The sequence below is a fragment of the Phyllobates terribilis genome, unplaced genomic scaffold (assembly GCF_046119375.1).
Source record: "Phyllobates terribilis strain yellow unplaced genomic scaffold, ASM4611937v1 Scaffold_2__4_contigs__length_985480577, whole genome shotgun sequence".
Taxonomy (NCBI): domain Eukaryota; kingdom Metazoa; phylum Chordata; class Amphibia; order Anura; family Dendrobatidae; genus Phyllobates; species Phyllobates terribilis.
This window is the reverse complement of record NW_027362762.1, coordinates 605,248,526-605,275,444: the sequence shown is the minus strand read 5'-3', so window position 1 is coordinate 605,275,444 and position 26,919 is coordinate 605,248,526. Positions and strand designations below refer to the sequence as shown.

Below are 26,919 nucleotides of genomic sequence, written 5' to 3'. Positions count from 1 at the left end.
CATTCCACGTATACAGCTTGCATACCCAATAATTATAAGGCACAGAGGAATCACGGAGGACGTTGGTACGGTCGGCTAGGTACTCCCTCAGCATCTTCCCAAACTTTGCACTCCTTGTGAGAGTACCCCGCGCCTCTGGGCTTGTGCGATGGGAGGGGCTGAGAAAATTCTCCCAGAACTTTGATAGTGTTCCCCTGCCTCTGCTGGATTGAAGTTGTGTCTCTCTTGTGTGTACTCCTTGGTTTTTCAATGAAATGTGCCCTCTGCTGCCAGAGTTTTCAGATGGGAATTTTTTTTAATAGTTCTGCAAAAAGGGCCTTCTGGTAGAGCCGCATTTTTGTAGACCTGTCCGCCTCAGGAATAAGAGATATAAAGTTCTCCTTGTAGCATGGGTCTAGAAGTGTCACCAACCAGTAATGACTGTAGCCCAAAATTTTGAGCCATGCGTGCCAGACCACTAACAGGCAAGACTTCCATGTCCTCACCAAGTGAATGACTGACCATGCTCTCCTCCTCCTTCTCTCTGTCCTCTGGCCATCCACACTGAACAGACGGTATGACAGTTGTGCAGGTAAAACCATCTATAGCGCATGAAACTAGCTCCTGTTCTTCCTCCTCCTTCTCTTCTTTATTGTCACCCAATCCACATTGGGATGAGATAAGGCTGGGCTGTGTGTAATCACCCTGTATGGTTCCTTGCTCCATCTCATCGTGCTCCGCCTGCAATGTATCCTCTTTGATTGTGAGCAGAGAGCGTTTCAGAAGAGAGGGAAGCGGGATGGTGATGCTAATTATGGCGTTGTCGCCGCTCACCATCTTGGTGGAGTTCTCAAAGTTTTGGAGGATGGTACATATGTCTGACATCCATGTCCACTCCTGAGGTCTTATGTGTGGAGTCTGAACTGAATACCGACGGCCTTGTTGATGCTGGTACTCAACAACTGCCCTCTTCTGCTCACAAATCCTTCGCAACATCTGCAGTGTAGAGTTCCAATGCGTGGGGACATCACACACCAGTCTGTGAGCCGGAAGCTGCAAACGCTGCTGAAACACAGCAAGGGCGGCAGAAGCTGAAGGTGACTTTCTAAAATGGGCACACAGGCGACGTACTTTAAGAAGCTGATCCGGCAGCTCCGGGTAGGTTTTAAGAAACCACTGAACCACAAGGTTAAGCACATGGGCCAGGAATGGTATGTGTGTGAGCTCACCTCACCTCAGAGCCGCCACCAGGTTCCGGCTATTGTCACACACAACCATGCCTGGCTGTAGGTTCAGCGGTGTGAGCCACAGATCTGCCTGTTGTTTCAGAGCTGTTCACAACTCCTCAGCATTGTGCGGTTTGTCACCTAAGCATATTAGCTTAAGCACAGCCTGTTGCCGCTTGGCTGAGGCAGTGAGGCAGTGCTTCCAGCTTGTGACTGATGTTGTCATTTTGGAGATGGATGCTGAAGAGGAGGAGAGGGCTGAGGAGGATGAGGTGCAGGAGCTGTAGACTGTGGGGGCAACCCTGATTGACCTAGGGCCCACAATCCTTGGCGTCGGGAGGGCGTGTTCCGTCCCAAGGTCCGACTGGGTCCCGGCCTCCACTATGTTAACCCACTGTGCCGTCAGCGAGATGTACCATGCCTGCCAACAAGCACTTGTCCACGTATCCGTGGTTAGGTGGACTTTCCTGCTAACTGCGTTGTTGAGGGCACGGCTAATGTTTTGGGACACGTGCTTGTGTAATGTGGGGACTGCACACTGGGAGAAATAGTGGCGGCTGGGGACAGAGAACTGAGGGACGACTGCCGCCATCAGGTTGCGGAATGCTTTCATCTCAATGAGCCTAAAAGGCAACATTTCGAGCTCAAGCAGTCTTGAAATGTGAGAATTTAGTAGTGTGGCCTGTGGGGCGCTGGCTGCGTATTTACGCTTGCGTTCCAAGGACTGGGGTATGGACAACTGAATGCTGCTCTGGGACAAGGACATGGACGTGCTTCCTGATGCTGCTACTTGAGAGTGTGCAACGACAGGTGTAAGGCAGGAAGCACCATGGCCAGGGGATTGGCTTGCATGTACTACAGCGGAAGAAGCAATGATGCCACCCGCAGACACTGTTCCTGGACCCTGGCGTTCAGCCTACAAAGTCGGGTGCTTTGCTGCTATGTTCCTGATCATGCTGGTGGTGGTCAGGCTGGTCGTTTTGCCATCCCTGCTGATGCTGGCCTGGAAGGTGGTGCAAATGGCCTTTTTGGGGTTATTGACAGAGTCTTTAAAAAACAAGCAGACTCGGGAAGACCTAACAGTTGTACTGGCAACTTCTTTCGTGTTGGTGTTACGGGGTCCTTCTGTCTGTGGCCACCACACTTCTTCCTGCCTGTTGGGGTACTCTGCTTCTCTCCCCCTGTGTGCTGCTGTCCTCACTCTGCATGTCCTCCTGCCAGGATGGGTCAGTTACTATATCATTCACCACTTCGTCTTCTACTTCCACTCCCTGGTCCTCCTCCTGACTTTCTGACAATCGTGCCTCATCATTGTCCACCACTTGTGACACTTTCCCACCGTCACCTTCGTGTGACCGTGGCTGCTTAAATATTTGGTCATCGCTACATGTGATTGACGCGCCCCCTGGGCCGTGGGGTACTCGGTGCCGGGCCGGTCTTTGCTAGGGGAGATGTCACAGTGGCGGTGACCTGGTCCATGACCCAGGGCAGTTAATCAAAAGGGTATATATTTACAGGGGATTGCCACCTGTGGTATGTGGCTATGTGGAGCCGCCACTGCGGAGCAGATCCTCTGGAGCTGATGTAAATGCAGCAGGGTTGGTTTAGCCCTCCACAGGTAGAGCTTAGCTCCAGGGCTGGGTAGATGTTGTAGATGTTGCTGGGCGTTGTAGTGCAGTGTAGTCAAGGGAGTCAAGGGAGTGATGGCGCAGCAGTAATTCACAGAGACAGTGGGGTGCAGTCTTCAGAGTTTACTCACAGTTGTTAAGTTCCTCAGGTTTCACTGTACAGGTTACTGCCTCCCACATTGCGCTGCGTTCACCAGGCAAGGGGTTCAGCAATCCCTCAGGTAGTTCAAGAGTGCCTGACAGGACCCCGTTCTATGTGCCTTCCTCAGTCGTCTTCCTGCGCTCGCTCTCACCCTCCTGCCCTGCGCCTCACAATCAGTGTCCCAATCCGGTAACCTCGGGTCTTGTCGGCTGACCTGCAGTCCCCTGGACCCTCTGTGACCATCTTCACGGCGATGCAATTGTGGCTGTGGCAACTTCACCCTAAAAGTATAGAAGCCTCCGGTTTCTAGCTGAGCCTTGTAGTTCTCCACTAGTTTAGGGGGCCGGTCCCCTCTGCGGCTTGATCCTTCCACAGCTGGTAGATTCGGGCGTACGGGTGGCCTCCAGCACTGCCCGTAACCCTAGGATCCCCTCGTTCCTCCTGGAGCCTTCCTTCCTGCTCCTCTCCTCACTCTTGGTCCTCTCTGCTAGGCCCACTCTGGAGCAGAGCTCGTGCAGAGCCCCTGCTCCCTCCACTCCTCCTCTCAGACTGGCTTGTCTTTACAAGATGGTTCCCTCTTTTATATCACTCCTTCACAAGTGCTCCCCTGATCTTCTTCCTCCACCCACACCCTATATATATGGTTCCCTCTCACTTGGTTCCCCTCCACTCCAGCCAGGGACCAGGGACTGTGCTCTCCTTTAGGAGCAATCTCGCCCTGCCCTACTGAAGCGGATGTGTTGGATGCAGGTGTTAGGGTCCCGGGCAGCACTCTATCCTTACCTGAGAGTGGGATACCACACCTTTGGGTGAGATGCAGTACCTCTGTGGCGACTTAACCCTCAGGGGCGCCGCACGATATCCTCTTGCTGCACTTCAAGTGGACCGGGCGAGAGGCCCGAATCTATAAATGGAAAAGTGAACAGCTCTTCAGATTGTCCAAGTGTGGGATCAGTTGTGACACGCCACCTGGGCCATGGGGCACCCGGTGCCGGGCCAATGGATGCCGGTATGGAGGATATCATGGTGGCTGAGCCGGTCCATGACCCAGGGCAGTCAACAAAAAGGGGAATTTATAGGGGATTTAGAAAGTTTGTGACGCCACCTGTGGAATGCGGCAAAAGGGTGCCGCCGCTGCGGAGCAGTCCTCTGGAGCTGGTGTTACGGCAGCAGGGATAGTGTGGCTCTCCACAGGTAAAGCTAGCTCCAGGGCAGTGTAGGGGTTAATGGTGGATGCTGAGGAGAGACGGCAGGACGGTCCCGGAGGAAAGACAGACACTCAAACGGGGGTAATTTTCAGTACCTTTACTGGTGATGATGCCGGCACGGTCCAGGGTACTCCGGATGAAGGGCGTACTTTTGGACTCTCCCCAGTGAGCGGGTATAGGGCCTCCTGATCTGTGGCTCTACTCGTTAAGCTTCTGGCCTGCCTGGAACTAGACCTAGCTTGGTTACTGTCTCTCTTTGCACCTGCTGACCTGGTGGTAGGGCCTTCTCCTGGAGATCACTCTCCTGGTTGCTGGGGCCTCCGTGACTTCTAGGCCTGGTACTGTAATCAGCATTTGGTGAACCTGGGACCTGTAGTCCTCCAGGGGTTTCGGTGGTCTAATATATTGGAAGAAGGTTGTAGCATGGTTTCAAGGAAAGGTCAGGATCTACGCAATATGTTGTCACCCAGCGTATTTTTGGATAATAAAGTACAAAGTCCCACCTGGCTGAAATATGTCGGCATGCATAAATGTGGTGAAAATAGATGCTGTATGTGCAAACATGTCGCTGTGGGTCCAAGTTTCTCTGATTTACATACAGGTAGAAAATATGACATAGAGTCTTATATAAATTGTAACACCTCCCATGTTGTCTATATGGCAACTTGTGTCAGCTGTTCAAAATATTATATAGGCTGTACTACCAGAGCCCTTAAGGCGAGAATATCAGAACATATTACAGGAGCAAACACTGCCTCAAAATCCATCAGGTTATCAGGTCTTTCCAAACATTTCAGGGAGGTACATGCGGGCAATATAAGTACATTAAATATTAGAGGCATAGAGAGAGTACCACGTCCCCATCGTGGCGGTAATTGGGAGAAAATGCTCCATAACAAAGAAAAATTGTGGAAATTGAAATTAAATGCATGGATACCGCAAGGTATGAATTACAGATCAGATTTAATGTTTTTTTATTGAATTATATATATATATACTTGCATTTATAATATTATATGCATGTTTTGTTCTGTGCATTCATATGGCAAATTATTTACATAAAAGTTTTTTTTTTTTTTTGTCTTTTTCCAAAGTCTATGTCTGTATATTCTATGAGAATTTGTTGCACGTAAATCTTGTCTAAGTAGGAGTTAATATCCTAATGTGTATACTAATCTATCACACATGTTTAGGGGTGGTCACAGTTTTTATTATAAATGTGTTGTTTTTTAATTCATTTGTATACTGACGATTAAGTGACTGTGTCCTCGAAACGCGTCCAGTTGCTCCCCTCCTAGGGACATGTGATTTTTAATTTTTGGAATAAAGGCTTTATCGCTTGTGGCACCGGATTTTACTTTTTCTATATACTTATCTAAACTATCTGACTTCAAAACAAATCGCCTATCTAGCTAATATCTCTTATTAAACAGGAGCACACTCAGCAGCAGCGTCTATCACCAATGACTTGCATAAAATGGCGCTGAGGGAACATGGCCACTCTTTATATAAAGAGGACATGTGATTTCAGCAGCCAATGGCAGAAGCCTTTGTGTCTGGACAGTATGAATATGAATGCTTCCTGCGCTCTGATTGGCTAGCTGTGCTTTCTTACTTAAAGTTACAGGAAGAAAAAATAAAGATTACAAGCGCGCCACTCCTCTGACCACTTCTGAGCTCTCACCAGCCCCTCTACTCATCAAACACATCCCCCCACTTAGCATACACAAGCACTATGCTAGCTAAACTGTTAACACTGTAGTTGCTCCGCAATCATTTTCCACACTTATTCGCTGAATGTTACAAATTTTCCCAAATTTAAGTTAAAATGATTGCCTTTCCGATCACGAATCGGAATGTGCCATATTCGTGTCAAATTTAAGTTTGGAGATCGGATTTTGAACATATTCGCTCATTACTAGTTATGAGAGCCCTATTTTAAAAAACAAAACTTTTGCAAGGGTAAGCAACCCACAGTGAGATGGAAGGGAGGAATTTGGACTGAATTGCTGTCTGTATTTTATTAATTATTTACATTTCTTTTTACTTAATATTTCTGTCTAGTGCAATCCCCATTAGGAAATGAGCTCCATTATTGACAATGTTATCCAGTGTAGATCTTGCCACATTTATGCAATCCTTGAACAGCCGGTTATGGGTGCATACTGCTGCGCGAGATGTGAACATGTTGTGCGTTTGGAAGTCCAGGTACTGGATCTAGATGAGCAGCTGGCAACACTGAGATCCATAGACAATATGGAAAGGAGTCTGCTACTCTCTGAGCAGCTGCTCACTGGGGTAGATGTGAGGGAGGGTGGTAGTAGGGAGCTGCAGGACAGTGAGGCAGCTAGCTGGGTGACAGTTAGAAGTGGGCTAGAGGGAAGAGTGCCAGGGAGGCTTGTCCTGATCTGGTACACCCCAATAAGTTTGTAAAATTAGCAGATGAGGGGTGTGTCAGTACAGGGGTAGCACTGCTGCAGCAAGGCATGTCCTCTGAAAGCCGGAGGAATGTCAGTTCCAGTAAGGGGGGGAAATAGGAGAACAGGGCAGGCCAGGCAGGTGCTGGTAGTGGGGGACTCAATTATTAGGGGAACAGATAGGGCAATCTGTCACAAAGACCAGGATCATCGAACAGTGTGCTGCCTACCTGGTGCTCAAGTCCGGCACATCGCTGATTGGGTTGACAGATTACTGGGAGGGTCTGGTGAGGACCCAGCGGTCATGGTGCACATTGGCACAAATGACAAAGTTAGAGGTAGGTGGAAGGTCCTTAAAGATGATTTCAGGGAATTTGGTTGCAAGCTTAAAGCAAGGACCTCCTAGGTGGTATTCTCTGAAATACTGCCTGTATCACGTTCCATGCCAGAGAGGCAATGGGAGATTAGGGAGATAAATAAGTGGCTCAGGAATTGGTGTAGGAAGGAGGGGTTTGGGTTCCTGGAAAACTGGGCCGCTCCTCAGTTGGCTACAGGTTTTACGCTTGGGACGGGCTGCACCTCAGTGGGGAGGGTGCAGCTGTGCTGGGGGAGAAAATGGCTAGAAGGTTGGAGGAGTGTTTAAACTAGGGATTGGGGGGAGGGTATTCATTTTATAGGTGGGGAAGACAGTGCAGAAAGTGACCTGGGCACAAATAAAGAAATTGAGCGTGGAGTTAGAACAGTTAATGTAGTATGAAGGAATAGAGGTACAGAGAGATACATAAATTGCATGTACACTAATGCCAGAAGACTCACCAACAAAATGGAGGAATTAGAATTAATTTTGTTGGAAAATAATTATGACATGGTGGAAATATCTGAGACATGGCAGGACGAGAGCCATGACTGGGCAGTTAATTTACAGGGCTATAGTCTGTTCAGAAATGACCATACAAACAAGCAGGGGGGGGGGTGTTTATATGTAAAATCATCCTTAAAACCCATCTTGCCTGAGAATATACAGTACAGACCAAAAGTTTGGACACACCTTCTCATTTAAAGATTTTTCCTTATTTTCATGACTTTGAAAATTGTACATTCACACTGAAGGCATCAAAACTATGAATTAACACTAGTGTTGAGCCACCCCCGTGGTGTTCGGGTTCGGTTCGGTTCGTCGAACACCGGGATGTTCGAGGAACTGTTCGTCGAACTGTTTGTCGAACACCTTAGAACACCGTCGAACACCGTTAAAACCAATGGCAGGCAAACAAAAACACATAGAAACACATAGAAAACACCTTCAAAGGTGTCCAAAAGCTGACAAACTGCTCAGAAGACGCTCTCTTTAAAAAAGCCGGCCGGCAATTCAGCAGCGGCATACACCGGTACCCGACAATTTAGACAAGAAGGAATAGAGCCTCACACATAGATTAGATAGATAGAAACATGTCAGTCACACATATAAGAAGCACAGTGACAGTGTTACTTACTGTACTTGTCATTTAGTGTAAAGGATTTATCAAAAAAAATAATAGTGTTTTCATGCACCGTCTCTTTAAAAAAGCCGGCCGGCAATTCAGCAGCGGTACCCGACAATTTATAACAGATAGAATAGAGCTTCACACATAGATTAGATAGATAGAAACATGTCAGTCACATATATATGAAGTACAGTGACAGTGTTGCTAACTGTACTTGTCATTTAGTGTAAAGGATTTATTTAAAAAAATAATAGTGTTTTCATGCACCGTCTCTTTAAAAAAGCCGGCCGGCAATTCAGCATCTGTACCCGACAATTTAGAATAGAAGGAATAGAGAATCACACATAGATTAGATAGATAGAAACATGTCAGTCACATATATATGAAGTACAGTGACAGTGTTGATTACTGTACTTGAAATTTAATGTTAAAATAAAGGATTTATTAAAAAAAAAATGGGCGTGGGGTTCCCCGTAATTTTAGTCTCTAGCGGAGGTTAAGCAGACGGCTGGGGCAGATGTTTGAAGCCTGGGAAGGGGGTAATACCCACGGAGCTCCCCAGGCTACTACTATGAGCCCCCAGCTGAATACCTAGCCTTTACTAGCTATTAAAATGGGGGACCCCCCCCAAAAAATGACGTGGGGTCCCCCCTATTTTAATAGCTAGCAAAGGCTAGGCAGACAGCTGAGGGCTGATATTAATAGCCCAGGAAGGGTACCATGAATATTGGCCCCCTCCCAGGCTAGAAACACCAGCTGTCAGCCGCCCCAGAAATGGCGCATCCATAGGATGCGCCAATTCTGGCACTTAGCCTCGCTCTTCCACGCTGCCCTGGTGCGGTGGCAGTGGGGTAATAGGGCTGGGGTTGATGTCAGCTTATAATACCAGCTGACATCAAGCCCAGGTTAGTAATGGAGAGGCGTCTATAAGACACCCCCATTACTAACCCCATAGTCAAAGTTAAAAAAAAAAACACAAACACCCAGAATAAAATCCTTTAATTGAAATAAACACACAATTCTTTATTGTTCTAAATTAAACCATACTTACCACCACGCCCATTCCAGCTGAAGCCAACGATCTCCTGCAATAAAAGAAAAATAATAAAGCAACCTCATCCTTACCTTTCCATGGTTCCCAGGACAGCTTCAGCTCTGCTACATTGAGATGACAGGCTGGACCGCAGCAGAACGCTGCCATCCAGCCTGTCATCCCGCGGACACTGAGAAGCGCAGGCATGCTTGTGCTCCTCAGTGTCTCTCTGTGACGGCATAAAGATGAGCCGAGGTCATGTCCAATGAACTCAGCTCACCTCATGCACGTCACTGACAGCATGGGAGAATTCTCACGCTGTAGCGCTGAGTGCAGGAGAATTCTCCCACGCTGTCAGTGACATACATGAGGTGAGGTCATGTCCAATGAACTCAGCTCACCTCATGCACTTCACTGACAGCGTGGGAAAATTCTCACGCTGTAGCGCTGAGTGCAGGAGAATTCTCCCACGCTGTCAGTGACGTGCATGAGGTGAGCTGAGTTCATTGGACATGAGCTCACCTCATGCACGTCACTGACAGTGTGGGAAAATTCTCACGCTGAAGCGCTGAGTGCAGGATAATTTTCCCACGCTGTCAGTGACGTGCATGAGGCTGATATTTAAATTTGGCGCACAAATCGGTGATTGGTCGCGGGCAGCGTCCGCGACCAATCAGCACGGTAGTGTTTAACTTTGGCGGCAAGATCAGTGATTGGTCGCGCGCCAAGACCGCGACCAATCACCGATTTGGGCGCCACATTTAAATATTGGCCGCGACCAATCAGCACAGCGTTGTTTAAATGTGGATCCAAGATCGGTGATTGGTCGCGGCCGATGTTTAAATGTGGCGCCCAAATCGGTGATTGGTCGCGGTCTTGGCGCGCGACCAATCACTGATCTTGCCGCCAAAGTTAAACACTACCGTGCTGATTGGTCGCGGACGCTGCCCGCGACCAATCACCGATTTGTGCGCCAAATTTAAATATCCGACCAATCAGCACAGTAGTGTTTAACTTTGGCGGCAAGATCAGTGATTGGTTGCGGTCAAGACGGCGACCAATCACCGATTTGTGCCGCACATTTAAATAGCGGCCGCGACCAATTGGATGTCAGCGCCGCTGCGGATACTTCCGCTGCGAGAACCCGGGACATGAGCGGGAACTTGCAGCAGAAATATCCGGCCGCTCCCCCTTCCTCCCTTCACACCCTAGCTGCTGATGTCCCCACAGTATCCGCATGGTGTTACAAAGGTCCGGACATTTGTGTTAAAAATCGCTGATTGGTCGCTGGCGCTGCCCGCGACCAATCACCGATTTGGGCGCCAAATTTAAATATCAGCCGCGACCAATCACCGATTTGGGCGCCAAATTTAAATATCCTCCGCGACCAATCACCCATCTTGGCTCCACATTTAAACACCGCTGTACTGATTGGTCGCGGACGCTATTTAAATGTGGCGCCAAAATCGGTGATTGGTCGCGCCCAGCGTCGGCGACCAATCAGCACAGCGGTGTTTAAATGTGGAGCCAAGATTGGTGATTGGTTGCGGCCGATATTTAAATTTGGCGCCCAAATCTGTGATTGGTCGCGGGCAGCGCCCGCGACCAATCAGCGATTTTTAACACAAATGTCCGGATCTTTGTAACACCATGCGGATACTGTGGGGACATCAGCGGCTAGGGTGTCAAGGGAGGACCGGGGAGCGGCGCTGCGGGTCGGGATACTTCTGCTGCGAGCAGTCGCTCATCTCCCGGCTTCTCGCAACGGAAGTATCCGACCAGGCAGCGGCGCTCCCCGGTCCTCACCAATACGATTAGCTGATTGGTCGCCCTCTCCGCACGCGACCAATCAGTGATCTTGGCGCTAAAGTTAAACACCACTCTGCTGATTGGTCGCGGACGCTGCCCGCGACCAATCACCGATTTGGGCGCCACATTTAAATAGCGTCCGCGACCAATCAGTCAGATTGGCGCCAAATTTAAACAACGCTCTGCTGATTGGTCGCGGACTCCGGCCGCGACCAATCAGCGAGATTGGCGCCAAATTTAAACCCCGCTCTGCTAATTGGTCGCGGATGCCGGCCGCGACTAATCAGCATTATTGGCGCCAAATTTAAACACCGCTCTGCTGATTGATCGCGGTCGCCGTCCGCGACCAATCAGTAGTATTGGCACCAAATTTAAACCCTGCTCGGCTGATTGGTCACGGTTGCCGGCCGCGACCAATCAGCAGTATTGGCGCCAAATTTAAACCCCGCTCTGCTGATTGGTCGCGGAAGGCAACTGTGACCAATCAGCGATTTTGACGCCAAATTTAAACACCGCTTTGCTGATTGGTCGCAACTACAACCTATCAGCATTATTGGCGCAAAATTTAAACCCCGCTCTGCTGATTAGTCGCGACCGCCGGCCGTGACCAATCAGTGATATAGTCGCCAAATTTCAACACCGCTTTGCTGATTGGTCGCGGTTGCTGGCCGCGACCAGTCAGCGATTTTGGCGCCAAATTTAAACACCGCTCTGCTGATTGCGCCGGGTCTGCCGCATACATATTCTAGAATACCCGATGCGTTAGAATCGGGCCACCATCTAGTTTCATGAAATAATTTAAAAAAAAATTGACGTGGGGCTTTGCACTATATTTGTGTCCAGCCAGGTACAGCAGGCAGGAACAGGCTGCCCCCAACCACCAGCTGCCTATTTGTACCTGGCCGGACACAACAATATAGGGAAGCCCTTTTTTTCTTAATTATTTCATGAATTTCATGAAATAATTAAAAAAAAAAATACGTGGGGCTTCGCCCTATTTTTGTGTCCAGCCAGGTACAACTAGGCAGCTGGGGGCTGGAATCTGCAGCGCAGGGAGGCCCAAGCTTTCTGGGTCCCCCCAGCTGCAAATTGCAGTCCGCAGCCACCCCGGAAAATGGCGCGTTCATAGAAGCGCCATCTTCTGGCGCTGTACCCAACTCATCCAGGGTCCTGGTGCGGTGGCTCATTGGGTAATGAAGGGGTTAGGGCCAGCTTGGCATTATCAGCTGGCCCTAAGCCCGAAATTCATGGGGTTACGCCAATATTAGACATGACCACTATGAATTTCTAGTAAAGTATTTAAAAAAAACACAACACCCAGAAAAAAGTCCTTTAATTGAAATAAACACACAATTCTTTATTGTTCTAAATTAAACCATACTTACCATCACGCCCATTCCAGCTGAAGCCAACGATCTCCTGCAATAAAAGTAAAATAATAAAACAACCTCATCCTTACCTTTCCATGGTTCCCAGGACGGCTTCAGCTCTGCTACATCGAGATGACTGGCTGGACCGCAGCAGAACGCTGCCATCCAGCCTGTCATCCCGCAGACACTGAGAAGCGCAGGCATACTTGCACTCCTCAGTGTCTCTCTGTGACGGCATCCAGATGAGCCGAGGTCATGTCCAATGAACTCAGCTCACCTCATGTACGTCACTGACAGCGTGGAAGAATTCTCCTGCACTCAGCGCTTCAGCGTGAGAATTTTCCCACGCTGTCAGTGACGTACATGAGGTCAGCTGAGTTCAATGGACATGAATGAGCTCACCTCATGCACGTCACTGACAGCGTGGGAAAATTCTCCTGCACTCAGCGCATCAGCGTGAGAATTTTCCCACGCTGTCAGTGACGTGCATGAGGTGAGCTCATTCATGTCCAATGAACTCGGCTCACCTCATGCACGTCACTGACAGCGTGGGAAAATTCTCACGCTGAAGCGCTGAGTGCAGGAGAATTCTCCCACGCTGTCAGTGACATGCATGAGGTGAGCCGAGTTCATTGGACATGACCTCGGCTCATCTTTATGCCGTCACAGCGAGACACTGAGGAGCGCAAGCATGCCTGCGCTTCTCAGTGTCTGCGGGATGACAGGCTGGATGGCAGCGTTCTGCTGCGGTCCAGCCTGTCATCTCGATGTAGCAGAGCTGAAGCTGTCCTGGGAACCATGGAAAGGTAAGGATGAGGTTGCTTTATTATTTTACTTTTATTGCAGGAGATCGTTGGCTTCAGCTGGAATGGGCGTGGTGGTAAGTATGGTTTAATTTAGAACAATAAAGGATTGTGTCTTTATTTCAATTAAAGGACTTTATTCTGGGTGTTTGTGTTTTCTTTTAACTTTGACTATGGGGTTAGTAATGGGGGTGTCTTATAGACGCCTCTCCATTACTAACCTGGGCTTGATGTCAGCTGGCATCAACCCCAGCCCTATTACCCCACTGCCACCGCACCAGGGCAGTGGGAAGAGCGAGGCTAAGTACCAGAATTGGCGCATCTTATGGATGCGCCATTTCTGGGGCAGCTGACGGCTGGTGTTTCTAGCCTGGGAGGGGGCCAATATTCATGGCACCCTTCCTGGGCTATTAATATCAGCCCCCAGCTGTCTGCCTAGCCTTTGCTAGCTATTAAAATAGGGGGGACCCCACATCATTTTTTTGGGGGGGGTCCCCCATTTTAATAGCTAGTAAAGGCTAGGTATTCAGCTGGGGGCTGATATTAGTAGCCTGGGAAGCTCCGTGGGTATTACCCCCTTCCCAGACTTCAAACATCTGCCCCAGCCGTCTGCTTAACCTCCGCTAGAGACTAAAATTACGGGGAACCCCACGACAATTTTTTTTTAAATAAATCCTTTATTTTAACACTAAATGACAAGTATAGTAATCAACACTGTCACTGTACTTCATATATATGTGACTGACATGTTTCTATCTATCTAATCTATGTGTGATGCTCTATTCCTTCTATTCTAAATTGTCGGGTACAGATGCTGAAATGCCGGCCGGCTTTTTTAAAGAGACAGTGCATGAAAACACTATTATTTTTTTTAATAAATCCTTTACACTAAATGACAAGTACAGTAAGCAACACTGTCACTGTACTTCATATATATGTGACTGACATGTTTCTATCTATCTAATCTATGTGTGATTCTCTATTCTTTCTATTCCAAATTGTCGGGTACCGCTGCTGAATTGCCGGCCGGCTTTTTTAAAGAGACGGTGCATGAAAACACTATTATTTTTTTTGATAAATCGTTTACACTAAATGACAAGTACAGTAATCAACACTGTCACTGTGCTTCATATATATGTGGCTGACATGTTTCTATCTATCTAATCTATGTGTGAAGCTCTATTCTTTCGGTTCTAAATTGTCGGGTACCGGTGTATGCCGCTGCTGAATTGCCGGCTTTTCATGTTTCACTGTTGGCACTGTTCCCATCGATTTGGGCAATCACTGTAATGCCACAACCACCATGGCTGTGGCATTACAGTGAGTGGCAGACAATCCCTGCATGATTGGTGCTCTAAATAGCACCAGACATGCAGGACAAGCTTTTGGTGTACGAACAGTTATCGAACATAACCTCGAACAGCCGAATTTTTTGCAAATCGTTCGGGTTCGTCGAACAACTCGAACACCGCCCAAAACAGCTCGAATTTGAGATTGGCGAACAGTTCTAGTCGAACACCGCTCATCTCTAATTAACACATGTGGAATTATATGTGTAACAAAAAAGTGTGAAACAACTGAAAATATGTCTTATATTCTAGGTTCTTCAAAGTAGCCACCTTTTGCTTTGATGACTGCTTTGCACACTCTTGGCATTCTCTTGATGAGCTTCAAGAGGTAGTCACCGGAAATGGTTTTCACTTCACAGGTGTGCCCTGTCAGGTTTAATAAGTGGGATTTCTTGCCATATAAATGGGGTTGGGACCATCAGTTGTGTTGTGCAGAAGTCAGGTGGATACACAGCTGATAGTCCTACTGAATAGACTATTAGAATTTGTATTATGGCAAAAAAAAAGCAGCTAAGTAAAGAAAAATGAGTGGCCATCATTTCTTTAAGAAATAAAGGTCAGTCAGTCTGAAAAATTGGGCAAACTTTGAAAGTGTCCCCAAGTGCAGTTGCAAAAACCATCAAGTGCTACAAATAAACTGCCTCACATGAGGACCGCCCCAGCAAAGGAAGACCAAGAGTCACCTCTGCTTCTGAGGATAAGTTTATCCAAGTCACTAGCCTCACAAATTGCAGGTTAACAGCAGCGCAGATTAGAGACCAGGTCAATGCCACACAGAGTTCTAGCAGCAGACACATCTCTTCAACAACTGTTAAGAGGAGACTTTGTGCAGCAGGCCTTCATGGTAAAATAGCTGCTAGGAAACCACTGCTAAGGACAGGCAACAAGCAGAAGAGACTTGTTTTGGCTAAAGAACACCAGGAATGGACATTAGACCAGTGGAAATCTGTGCTTTGGTCTGATGAGTCCAAATTTGAGATCTTTGGTTCCAACCATCGTGTCTTTGTGCAACGCAGAAAAGGTGAACGGATGGACTCTACATGCCTGGTTCCCACCGTGAAGCATGGAGGAGGAGGTGTGATGGTGTGGGGGTGCTTTGCTGGTGACACTGTTGGGGATTTATTCAAAATTGAAGGTATACTGAACCAGCATGGCCACCACAGCATCTTGCAGCAGCATGCTATTCCATCCGGTTTGCATTTAGTTGGACCATCATTTATTTTTCAACAGGACAATGACCCCAAACACACCTCCAGGCTGTGTAAGGGCTATTTGACCAAGAAGGAGAGTGATGGGGTGCTACGCCAGATGACCTGGCCTCCACAGTCACCAGACCTGAACCCAATCGAGATGGTTTGGGGTATGATGGACCGCAGAGTGAAGGAAAAAGGGCCAACAAGTGCTAACCATCTCTGGGAACTCCTTCAAAATTGTTGGAAGACCATTTCCGGTGACTACCTCTTGAAGCTCATCAAGAGAATGCCAAGAGTGTGCAAAGCAGTCATCAAAGCAAAAGTTGGCTACTTTGAAGAACCTAGAATATAAGACATATTTTCAGTTGTTTCACACTTTTTTGTTAAGTATATAATTCCACATGTGTTAATTCATAGTTTTGATGCCTTCAGTGTAAATGTTCAATTTTCAAAGTCATGAAAATACAGAAAAATCTTTAAATAAGAAGGTGTGTCCAAACTTTTGGTCCGTACTGTATGTGAATCTAATGAAAATGTAGAGACCCTGTGGGTGGAGATAAGGGAAGAGGGGAAAAATAATAAATCACTGATAGAGGTTTGTTATAATCTCCAAAAATAATGGATGCAGCGGAGAATATCCTTAAAAGGAAATAGATGAAGCAATGGCTCAAGGATTAGTCATTATTATGGGGGACTTCAACTACCCTGAAATACATTGGGGAACAGAAACCTGTAGTTCCAGAGTTCCAGCAAAGGTAATAGGTTTTTGACAACTATGAGAGACAATTACCTTTCACAACTAGTTCAGGGCCCAACAAGAAGGTGGGCACTGGTAGACCTAATATTAACCAATAGGCCAGACTGCATATCAAATATACGAGTTGTGAGTGACTTGGGTAATAGTGATCACAAAATAATAAGTTTTCATGTATCCTTTAATAAAATGTGTAGTAGAGGGGTTACAAGGACACTAAACTTCAGGAAGACAAATTTCCAACGGTTGAGAGATGATCTTAGTGCAATAAACTGGGACGATATCCTGAGACATAAAACTACACAAAACAAATGGGAGACATTTATTAGCATCCTGAATAGGACCTATGCACAATATATACCCTATGGGAATAAACATGCTAGAAATAGTAGGAAACCACTATGGCTAAATAGAGCTGTAAGGGGCGCAATAAGTGACAAAAAGAAAGCATTTAGAGAACTAGAGCAAGTATGTAGTGATGAGGCATTAAATAAATACAGAAAATTAAATAAATTCTGTAAAAACCAAATCAAGGCAGCAAAGATTGAGACAGAGAGACTCATTGCCGGAGAAAGTAAAAATAATCCCAAAATATTCTTTAACTATATATATAGTAAGGAACTCAAAAATGATAGTGTTGGCCCCCTTAAAAATAGTCTGGGTGAAATGGTGAATGAGGATGAGGAAAAAGCCAATATGCTAAATGATTTTTTTTCAACAATAATTACACAAGAAAATCACATGACAGAAAACATGATTAGTGATACCAAAAATTCTCCATTTAATGTCACTTACTTAACCCAGCAGGAAGTACGGCGGCCTCTAAAAATCTCAAAAGTGGACAAATCCCCGGGCCTGGATGGGATACACCCGCGAGTACTGCAGGAATTAAGTAACATCATAGATAGATCATTATTTTTAATCTTTAAAGATTCCATAATAACAGGGTCTGTACTACAGGACTGGCGTATAGCAAATGTGGTGCCAATATGCAAAAAGGGGACAAAAAATGAACTTGGAAATTATAGGCCAGTAAGCTTAACCTCTACTGAGGGTAAAATGCTGGAGGGTTTCCTAAGAGATGCTATACTAGAGTATCTGAAGAAAAATCTCATGACCTAATATCAACATAGGTTTACGAATTACCGTTCCTGTCAAACTAATCTGATCAGCTTTTATGAAGAGGTAAATTCCGGAATGGAACAAGGAAATGCAGTGGATGTTGTGTATATGGACTTTTCAAAAGCTTTTGATACGGTTCCACACAAAAGGTTGATACATAAAATGAGAACATGGGGATAGGGGAAAATATGTAGCGTCGGCGTCTCTGCCTCCAGCCGGGCAGAGACGCCGATCCCCTCACCGCCGTGGTCCCAGTCCGGCATCCTCCGGCTCCCCTGCTGTATCTGTCTGGGGTGCGTGCACCACACGCAGTTCCCCGGGCACTGTAATAAAAGAGCACACACGTGCGCTAGCTCCCTCTTAGAGGGGCCGCGCACGCTGTCCTAAAGAGTCCCCGGCCAATGGCCGGAGGACTGCATTATATCAGGCACCTCCTCCAAAATGGAGGTGCCTGTGCAAGGTTGTTGTTTGTGTGCCTGTCTATCAGCTGTGCTCACCTGATTGTCTACCCGCATCACCTGCCTGTCTATCAGCCATGCTCATCTGCTGAGCTTGTCGACTACGGCCATCAGTCCCATGGGAGTCGCCTGCTCTCACACAAGCTCGGTCCCAGAGTTGCATCTGGTTCACTTTCCAGGTCCCTCCTTGGTTCACGGAGTCGACTAAGCTGCCGTGTGGTCAGGCTCGGTCCGGGTAGGTACTTAGTTACGCCCCTCTGGTCCCTCCTTGTATCACAGCACAGATGTTCCACCACCCTGATGGGTAACAAAATATATGTAAGGTTAAGAACTGGCTTAGTGATAGGAAACAAAGTGTGGTTATTAATGGAACACACTCAGACTTGGTCACAGTTAACAGTGGGGTACCACAGCGGTCAGTACTGGTGATTATCTTGATCTGGTCTTTCTGTAACAATTACTTCCCATAAATCATCCTTAGATAACAACATCTCTACTTTGAATTTCCATAACTGATAATTTTCACTATTCAGTTTAGCTACTGTGAATTTCAGTTCTGTGTTACTCATCATCTTTATAGAGTCTTACTTGTTTAGAGAGTTGTACTGAAGATATTCCCCTGTTTTTTCTTCTTGCTCATAGTTCCTGTATGTCCTGCCTGTGTTGATTTCTCTGTAATTATATCTAGCTCCTGGGATCATGAATTCCTTTGTCACTCTGTATCTGGATTTATTTCCTTCTGTTTACAGAGCTTATCTGTGTGCTCCATTATCTGGGGTTATAAACCAGGATCCTCTTGTAGTGCAGGCCTGTAGTGTCTGGGCTTTAGTGTCTGGGTTCCAGCCTAGGCCCATAACCTGTCACAGAGTGCATCTTCTTACTGTCACCACTGTACTTACGAGAGCTTCAATCAGCAAGATATCTTGAGTAAACAGTATTTACTTCATACTGGATAAACATGAGATACAATTCAGTGTCACACAGTCCGTGTGCTGCAGACATAACACATTCAGGAAAAAACGGAAATACAGGAAGTAAGAACAACCAACAATTGAGAGCTTTTCTCCCACCATAACAGCAAGCATATAACTTTACACACTATCGCCATCTGCTGTCTGGTTAGTATAAAGTCCTCCTTTCACTTATATTAAGTTCTGATCTGTAGTATATGCCAACAATATATACACTAGATTCCTTGATAGGGCGTTGATCCAGGGAACTAGTCTGATTGTCGTATGGAGTCAGGAAGGAATTTTTTTCCCCAATGTGGAGCTTGGTGTGTGCCACATGTTTTTTTTTTGGCTTCCCCTGGATCAACATGTTAGGCTATGGGTTGAACTAGATGGACTTAGTCTTTCTTCAACCTTAAAAACTATGTTACTATGCAACACAATAATTAAAATCCAATTAATGTGATATAGCACATATGATAGTATAATAATCAGTAGAAAGGAGGAAAAGAATGGAAACTATTAATCCTTTACTTGACATTTATACCAGCAAATGCTAAACAGTCTCAACAAGTACTTGTGATAAAGCCCACATTGATACATATAAAAAAAACATTTTTTTTTTACAAAAAATGAATAATAAATTAATAACAGGAGAGATTACAGTATAATACATATATGCAAGTTGTAAAAATTGATATAACTTATTTTAAACAATCTAAAAATATAATCAGATTTTTTCTTGGTTGTTTTTTTTCTAACAGGATAATGATGGACTACTCCAACGATGGCATAACAAGAATGTGGAAAATGTAATAGAATTACATAACAAGAGCCCAGTGTGGAATGATGAAACACAGTCTTATGTTCTGAACTTTCATGGACGTGTCACACACCCTTCCATCAAGAACTTTCAAATTGTCCACTCTGATAATCGTAAGTGAAAAGCCATAGCCTTAGGCATATATTGATATTAGTAGTGTTAGTAAGGAAAGAAATTACATGAAAATATATCACACTATAAATATGTAAGTTTGAAACACATAAATCTCTATATTTTTGCCAAAAAATTTTCAAATTGGCAAAACAATACAGTGGAATTTAATAAAAAAAAAAAAGAGTTTTTAAGTAAACTCTACACTAAAGTGATTATGAGCTCAACCATCCTGCATATTCACCACTCGCAATGTACCGTTTAGATTTTTCGAACTATAAGAAAATTTTTGAGGAAAGTGGGTGGTGCATCTTATAGTCCAAATACTATATTCTAGTATATACTGTATGGCTGTGGGTGGTGGGTGGTGTGGGGCGAGCGGCAGCGGTGGATCAGCGGGGCACCGAAGGCAGCAGCCGCCTGCTGCAGCCTACGCTGTGCCTGCTAAAGGAAATGAATATTCATTGCTTCCCACGCCCATGGGCATGGAGAGCAATGAATATTCATTCACCTTAATAGCGTGCACACTGTACCCGCAGTGAGGCTCCTGCTGCGGTCGGCGGTTTATGTGTCCGCTATTAAAGACCATAAATATTCACTACAATCCACTCCCATGGGTTGTAGTGAATATTCATGCACTTTAATATCGGGCACACATACCGCCGGCCGCTGCAGGTACAGTGTGTGCGCTATTAAAGAGAGTAAACGGTCACTGCTCCCCACGCACTCAGTCCCGGCGTGTGGAGCAGTGTCTATTTTGGCACAGCATATCATGGTGTGAACTGCGCATGGCCGGGACGCCATGCACGGCTCACACAGTGAGATTCCTGTCAGCAGCAGAGCGGGACGCAGCGCTGGAGGAGAGAGGAGGTGAGTATAATTGTTTATTTTTTTGTAGGCAGCATGATGGGGATCAGAGGGTGATAAGCATACCAGGATCAAGGGACCAGAGGGTGCCAAGCATACCAGGATCAAGGGGTGCCATGCATACCAGGATGGGGATAAGGGCCACGTATACCCAGATGGGGATGAGGGCCACGTATACCAGGAAGGAGGATATTAACAGAATTGGGGGACATTACCCCAACACCAGTGTCAGTAGCTGACCCCCTTCCCATATAACAGTCGATCTTGACCACATATTTTGCTTAAGTTTTTTTTTTCTATTTTCCTCCTCTAAAACCTAGGTGCGTGTTATAGTCCAGTGCATCTTATAGTCCGAAAAATACGGTATATTAAATCACATTTACATATTATATGCACTTCCTTTTTAAAGAGTTTCATAGCACAATAGTCATACACAGTAATGGCATTATACTGTTGGTGGGTCTCTATGGTCACTTCAAACTGTGTGAGGGAACTTTGTGGGGCTTCAAAATATATGGGGAAACTATGCGGACATTATACTGTGTGGGAACAATTCTATTGTGTGGTGAAACAGTGAGAGACATCATACTGTGTGTGGGGCGCAGTGTGGAGGTATCATACTTAGCTGGGTGCTCTGTGGGTTCATAATACTGTGTGTGTGGGTTGTCTTATGGAGGCAAACTTTGTGGTGTAATTCACTGTAGGGGTATCATACTGTGTGTTGGGGGTATTTTTGTTGGCATCATACTCTAAGAGAGCCATGAAAGTGGTGACTTATTGGATGTAAATAATAAGGGGTTTCAGTAGGGGCACAATAATTGTTTAAGCACAATAGAAGCCAATAACATCAATTGAACTGTGGAGTACACAGCCATTGGTTACTTAAAACCAGTGGGTGCACTATCATTGAAGTTATGTATAGACACACCAGACTTGGATCCACACAGTGTTCTGATGTCAATGAGCTGATGTGTAGGTACATTCAAAAACAGGTGTCAGGGCTTCACTAAAATCCAGAATAAGTCAAACCCCAGTCTAATGAGGGTAATTGGAATAATAGAATAGGGCAGCTGGCATACTGTCACCTGCCTCACTCCTGTATATCAGTTGTATTAGTCAGCTTGTGTTTACACATACATGCCAGTGGATATTTGGACATTTTATTGGCCATGGTCCTGTGATATGAGGACATTTTTAAGATGGAAAGATAGATAAGATTAAACTAAAATTGAACACTCATTCACTACCATAGCCTGCAAGTATCCATAAACAAGGCTTTGTTCACAATACATTTACGCTCTGTTTAATTCTTACATTAATGTGTGTGTTAAATGGATGCCTCTTGACAGATGTCATACATCTGTCACCAATTTGTTGTCTGCAGTTTTTGCAATTTTTCTTCAACATGTGCTGTGATTCTCTTGCATGAGAGAATCGCAGCACAGGTGCAATGGAGACAGAAAAAGTAATTTCTCCATCTCTGCCATTGCTGCTGTCCACTGTAATCGGACTGTACTCTGATGACAGAGTGCAAACCGATGTTTCACAGGCAACCATAGACTTGATGGGTGTATGCAATCTAATTCTCTTATGGCGTCACAGCATGCTGGGATTGTTTTCTCATGCCAGTTTGGCATTAGAAAATTGTAGATCTGCACTGCCCCATAGTACAACATTGGGCTGATTTCTATCCAATACAACATTGGATAGCACTCGACCTTGTTAAACATCTGTGTCAGTGAGTCCTTATGCATGCTCTGTTTGATGCTTATTTTTTGCACAGAAACATCTGATTTGGATGTTGTAACAGACCAACCCTGAACTATATCATATAAGTGAAAAGACCCAGGGCAAAGAACAAGGGCCGTGCACTCCAGAATAGAAAAGTATATCATAAATCTTTATTATAATATTAGCAAGCAAAACATTCAAAACAAGCAATGTACAGATACAATTCATTGAGTAAAGAGTTCAGGTGCAATAACCCACAGAATCTTATACTCATGCAGGAATGGTAGGTAAATCTATATGGTATATTAGTCAGATAATGACAGGTCTAAAGGTGATACAATATTAGACCCTCTCCACACCAGAAATGACAATTAAACCCTAGATTAATAGAAACCATAAGTACTGCAATGCAGAGATTGTAATTTCGTAATTTAAGATAAATGTCCCATAAAGCCCTACAGGGTATGTAAGTGGGGGAGACCTATTTTACCTGCAAGTAGCTAGACCTAACGCGTATCGCTGCACCCACGCAGCTTCATCAGGGGTAAGTTAGCAAATGGTATGTTTGCTTTTTATATCTAACCAAATTAACACATGTGATCGTCCAAAGTGGTATCAGCTCAAGAGAGGCTGTAGCTCAAGCCGCAAGCAGCGTCTCAATGTGGGGAATGCACTGAACCGGACACAAGCCGTGCGTCATATCTGGACCAACCCTGAACAGTAGCAGTGAATGGATGTGGAAAATTTATTGTCAGAAATGTTCATTTCTTGTAGTCTTTTGGCAGCAGACAAATGGGTTAATGAGATTTCATCTCACTAGATAGAAGAAGCATGTTGATTAATAATAATTATATAAATAGAGCACCATCTACAAAATATACTAGGACAGGATGACAAAGACATAATGCAGCATTGCAAACCAAAAATGCAATGTGTGAATACACTGTAACATTGTGCTGCCTATGGACTCCAGAAAATTTAAATTTCAGGTAATACATTTTCCACTTCCTGGTCATCCCATAGCAGCACACACATGGGTTTTAAGAAGCAACGCAGGAACCATAAAATGTAATCAATGTTTAACTGCTTCCATAAGCATCAATTTGGCAAATGCTGAATCCCTGTTTAAGTCTAGGTTCACAAGTTGATTTTGGCTGTTTTTTTTCATCGAAAACCTGATCTGTTGGCAGTTTAAAAGCTGCAAGCAAAAATCAGGTTTTGTTGGATTTTTTTTGCTGCGTTTTTCAGGATCCAAAAGTTCAGCTTTTCTTCCACTATACAAGCATGAGCAATGCAAGGTGTTAGGCCACCAATGCAAGACATGTGTGAAACAATAAAACATTTTTTGGAAAAAAGTGCAACTTGATACAATTATTTAGTGAAAAATAATTTTTATATCTGAAAAAAATAGTGACTATTTTAAACAAAAAAGTTCATATGAGTTCATGAAAAAATACACAAGTGCAACTGTAAAAACAGCGGAGGGATTTCAATTGGTCAGGCATGGTTTACCTAAGACATTGGCAGAGCATTGAGATGACAAGTACTGTTTACTTGCCACTTTGGTTGAGATAGTTAAGAATTGTTCAATTTCACATATTGGTCAGGCAATGTTTTTGTACGTATAAAACTAATGTAATTAAGTTGTACTAACATAACTGTCATACTCATGTGAGAACATTATAGCTTAATCTTGGGAATATCACAAAAATAAATGAGTTTTACATCCTGTTGTACAGTTTTTTTCACTAAAAATGCTGCAAATACTGCTGGCAAAGTTATTTACTGAATTTTTGCTGCTTTTTGCACTTACTCATTGCATTGTAAGTAGTGTTGAGCGAGCATGCTCGACACTGCTCGGTACTCACCCGAGCATCTCACTACTCGGGATGTTCGGCGAGCACCGAGCATTTCCGGGTTACTCGGGCGGGAGCTCGGGTCTCTGCCCTGCACGTTTGGCGACCTTTACAGAGCCAATGAACATGCAGGGATTGCCAGCCAGTCACTGTAATGCCGCAGCCATGTTATTTGTGGGCATTACAGTGATTGGCTGGCCGCACACCGTCACCTCGAGTATTTAAAACCGGGCGCCGCCGTCTTGGACACAGTCGCTCCGGATCAGACAGTGTAGTGTGAGTGCTGCTGAGCTAGGGAGAGATTTATACTGCAAAATAGTTAGTGTAGGGTCTGTTAAGGCTGCCAAATCAAACAAACAGTCCTTCTCAGGACTAATATCCATTCCAGATATCAGGCAGGCAGACGGGCTGTATAGGAGACGCAGTGGTTATACCAACAAACACTGCATTACAGTCCTGTGTGCTCGTGCTGGTCAAATTGCTCGACTTATCCCCAGGTCTCAGGGGCCAGGAAAAATCCTTTTTTTTCATCTAAATCTTGTTTTGTTTTTCTTCAGTCAGACTGTACAAATACGCATCTTATTAACCTTTTGGTATTCCCCTCCCGCCCCAAAAAAAAATAAAAATTGAGTGTGTCTGTGAGTGTTCAGACACAAATATATCTGTTTAAAAGATTCTGGTGTAGGCCAGAGAACTAGAACTGTGTTTTTCCTCTTTCACAGTTCAAATCTGGGCGTAATACACCTTTTTGCATAAAAAAAAAAATATTTTGAGTGTCTCGCTGACTGTTCAGACACAAATACATCTGATTAAAAGATTCTGGTGTAGGCCAGATAACTAGAACTGTGGTTTTCCTCTTTCACGGTTCCAATCTCCTTTTTATTACCCTTTTGCCATTGATAGTGCGAGTGTAAGCTACTTTACTTCATTTACAATGGGCAAGGCGCATGGCAAGGGACATGGAACTGGACGTTCTGGTGATGGGGTGTGCAGAGGACGGGGCCGTGGCCAAGGTGAAAATGTGCCGTAACCAACAGCCACATCTTCTCGCTCCCAGTTACTAGGGAAGCACACAACAACTAGACCACTATTGCGAACTGATCAGTGTGAACAGGTTATTAATTGGATAGCAGATAAAACTTCCAGTCACCTGGGCACCACCACCTCCGGTCTGTCTTCCACACGGTCAAGTCTTAATAGCCGTGAGTCTCGACCGCATACTCCTCACCCTGATGCTCCTTCCTCCCACCATGCCGAGTGTCGTCAGAGAGCACCTGATCCCACAGTTGGACACTCTGAAGAGCTGTTCACTGGTCCATTTCCATATTTGGGCCCCTCGCCTGCTCCGCTTGAAGTGGTGGAAGAGGAGATCCCATGTAGCGATGGCCAAATATTTGAACAGCCACGGCCACAGGAAGGCAATGCTGGCAATTTGTCACAAGAGGTGGACAATGACGAGACACAATTGCCACGAAGTGAGGAGGCGGACCGTGGTGTGGAAGTGGAAGAGGAGGAGGTGGTGGATGATCTAGTAACTGACCCAACGTGGCAGGAGGACACGCAGAGAGAGGAGAGCAGCACACAGGGGGAGGGAGGCAGAGTACCCCAATAGGCAGGAAGAAGCAGTGTGGTGGCCGCAGACAGAAGGCGGGCATCCGTTCCCCGTAACACCAACACGAGGGACGTTGCCAGTACAACCAGTAGGTCTTCCAGAGTCTGGAATTTTTTTAAAGACTCTGCTGATAACCCCAAAAAGGCCATTTGTACCACCTGCCAGGCCAGCAACAGCAGGGGTGACAAAACTACAAGCCTGAGCACCACCAGCATGATCAGGCACATGTCAGCAAAGCACCCGACTTTGTGGGGCGAACCCCAGGGTCCACGATCAGTGTCAGCGGGTGTCACCACTGCTTCTTCCGCTGTTGTGCGTTTAAGAGAACCCCCTGTTGTGCATGCAAGGCAATCCCCTGTCCATACTGCATGTAAAGATGCCCCCTCCTCTCAGTCTTCACTTGTTATGGCAGTTTCTCAAGAAACAGCATCAACGTCTACGTCCATGTCCCACCGCAGCGTTCAATTGTTCATATCCCAGACCTTTGAACGAAAGTGCAAATTCGCAGCCAGCGCCCCACAGGCCACAGTCCTAAATTCGCATATTTCACGACTGCTTGCGTTGGAAATGCTGCCTTTTAGGCTGGTGGAGACGGAATCCTTCCGCAACCTTATGGCGGTGGCCATCCCTTGGTCCTCGGTCCCCAGCCGACACTATTTTGCCCGGTGTGCCATCCCCCCACTACACAAGCACGTGTCCCAAAATATCTGCCGTGCCCTCAACAATGCAGTTACTGCCTCAGCCAAGCGGTAACAGGCTGTGCTGAAACTCATAAGCTTAGATGATAAACTTTACATTGCATGTGCGTTGTGGACAGCTGTGAAAGAGCAGACAGATCTGTGGCTGAGACCGCTGAACTTACATACAGGCATGGTCGTGTATGACAATGGCCGTAACCTGGTGGCGGCTCAGAGGCGAGGTGAGATCACAAACGTACCTTGCCCGGCTCATGCACTTAAGCTCGTGGTTCAGCGGTTTCTTAAATCGTACCCCG

At 45.7% G+C, this 26,919-nt stretch overlaps 1 protein-coding gene across 1 annotated transcript in view; it reads left to right on the top strand.

Moving 5' to 3' along the window:
* LOC141252882 (tubby-related protein 1-like) overlaps positions 1-26,919 on the top strand; it is a 489,319-nt gene that overhangs the window by 397,822 nt on the left and 64,578 nt on the right. Inside the window, exon 7 of the mRNA XM_073670636.1 lies at positions 19,690-19,861. Coding sequence (XP_073526737.1) covers positions 19,690-19,861 — 172 coding nt within the window. The remainder of the gene's footprint in view (positions 1-19,689; positions 19,862-26,919) is intronic.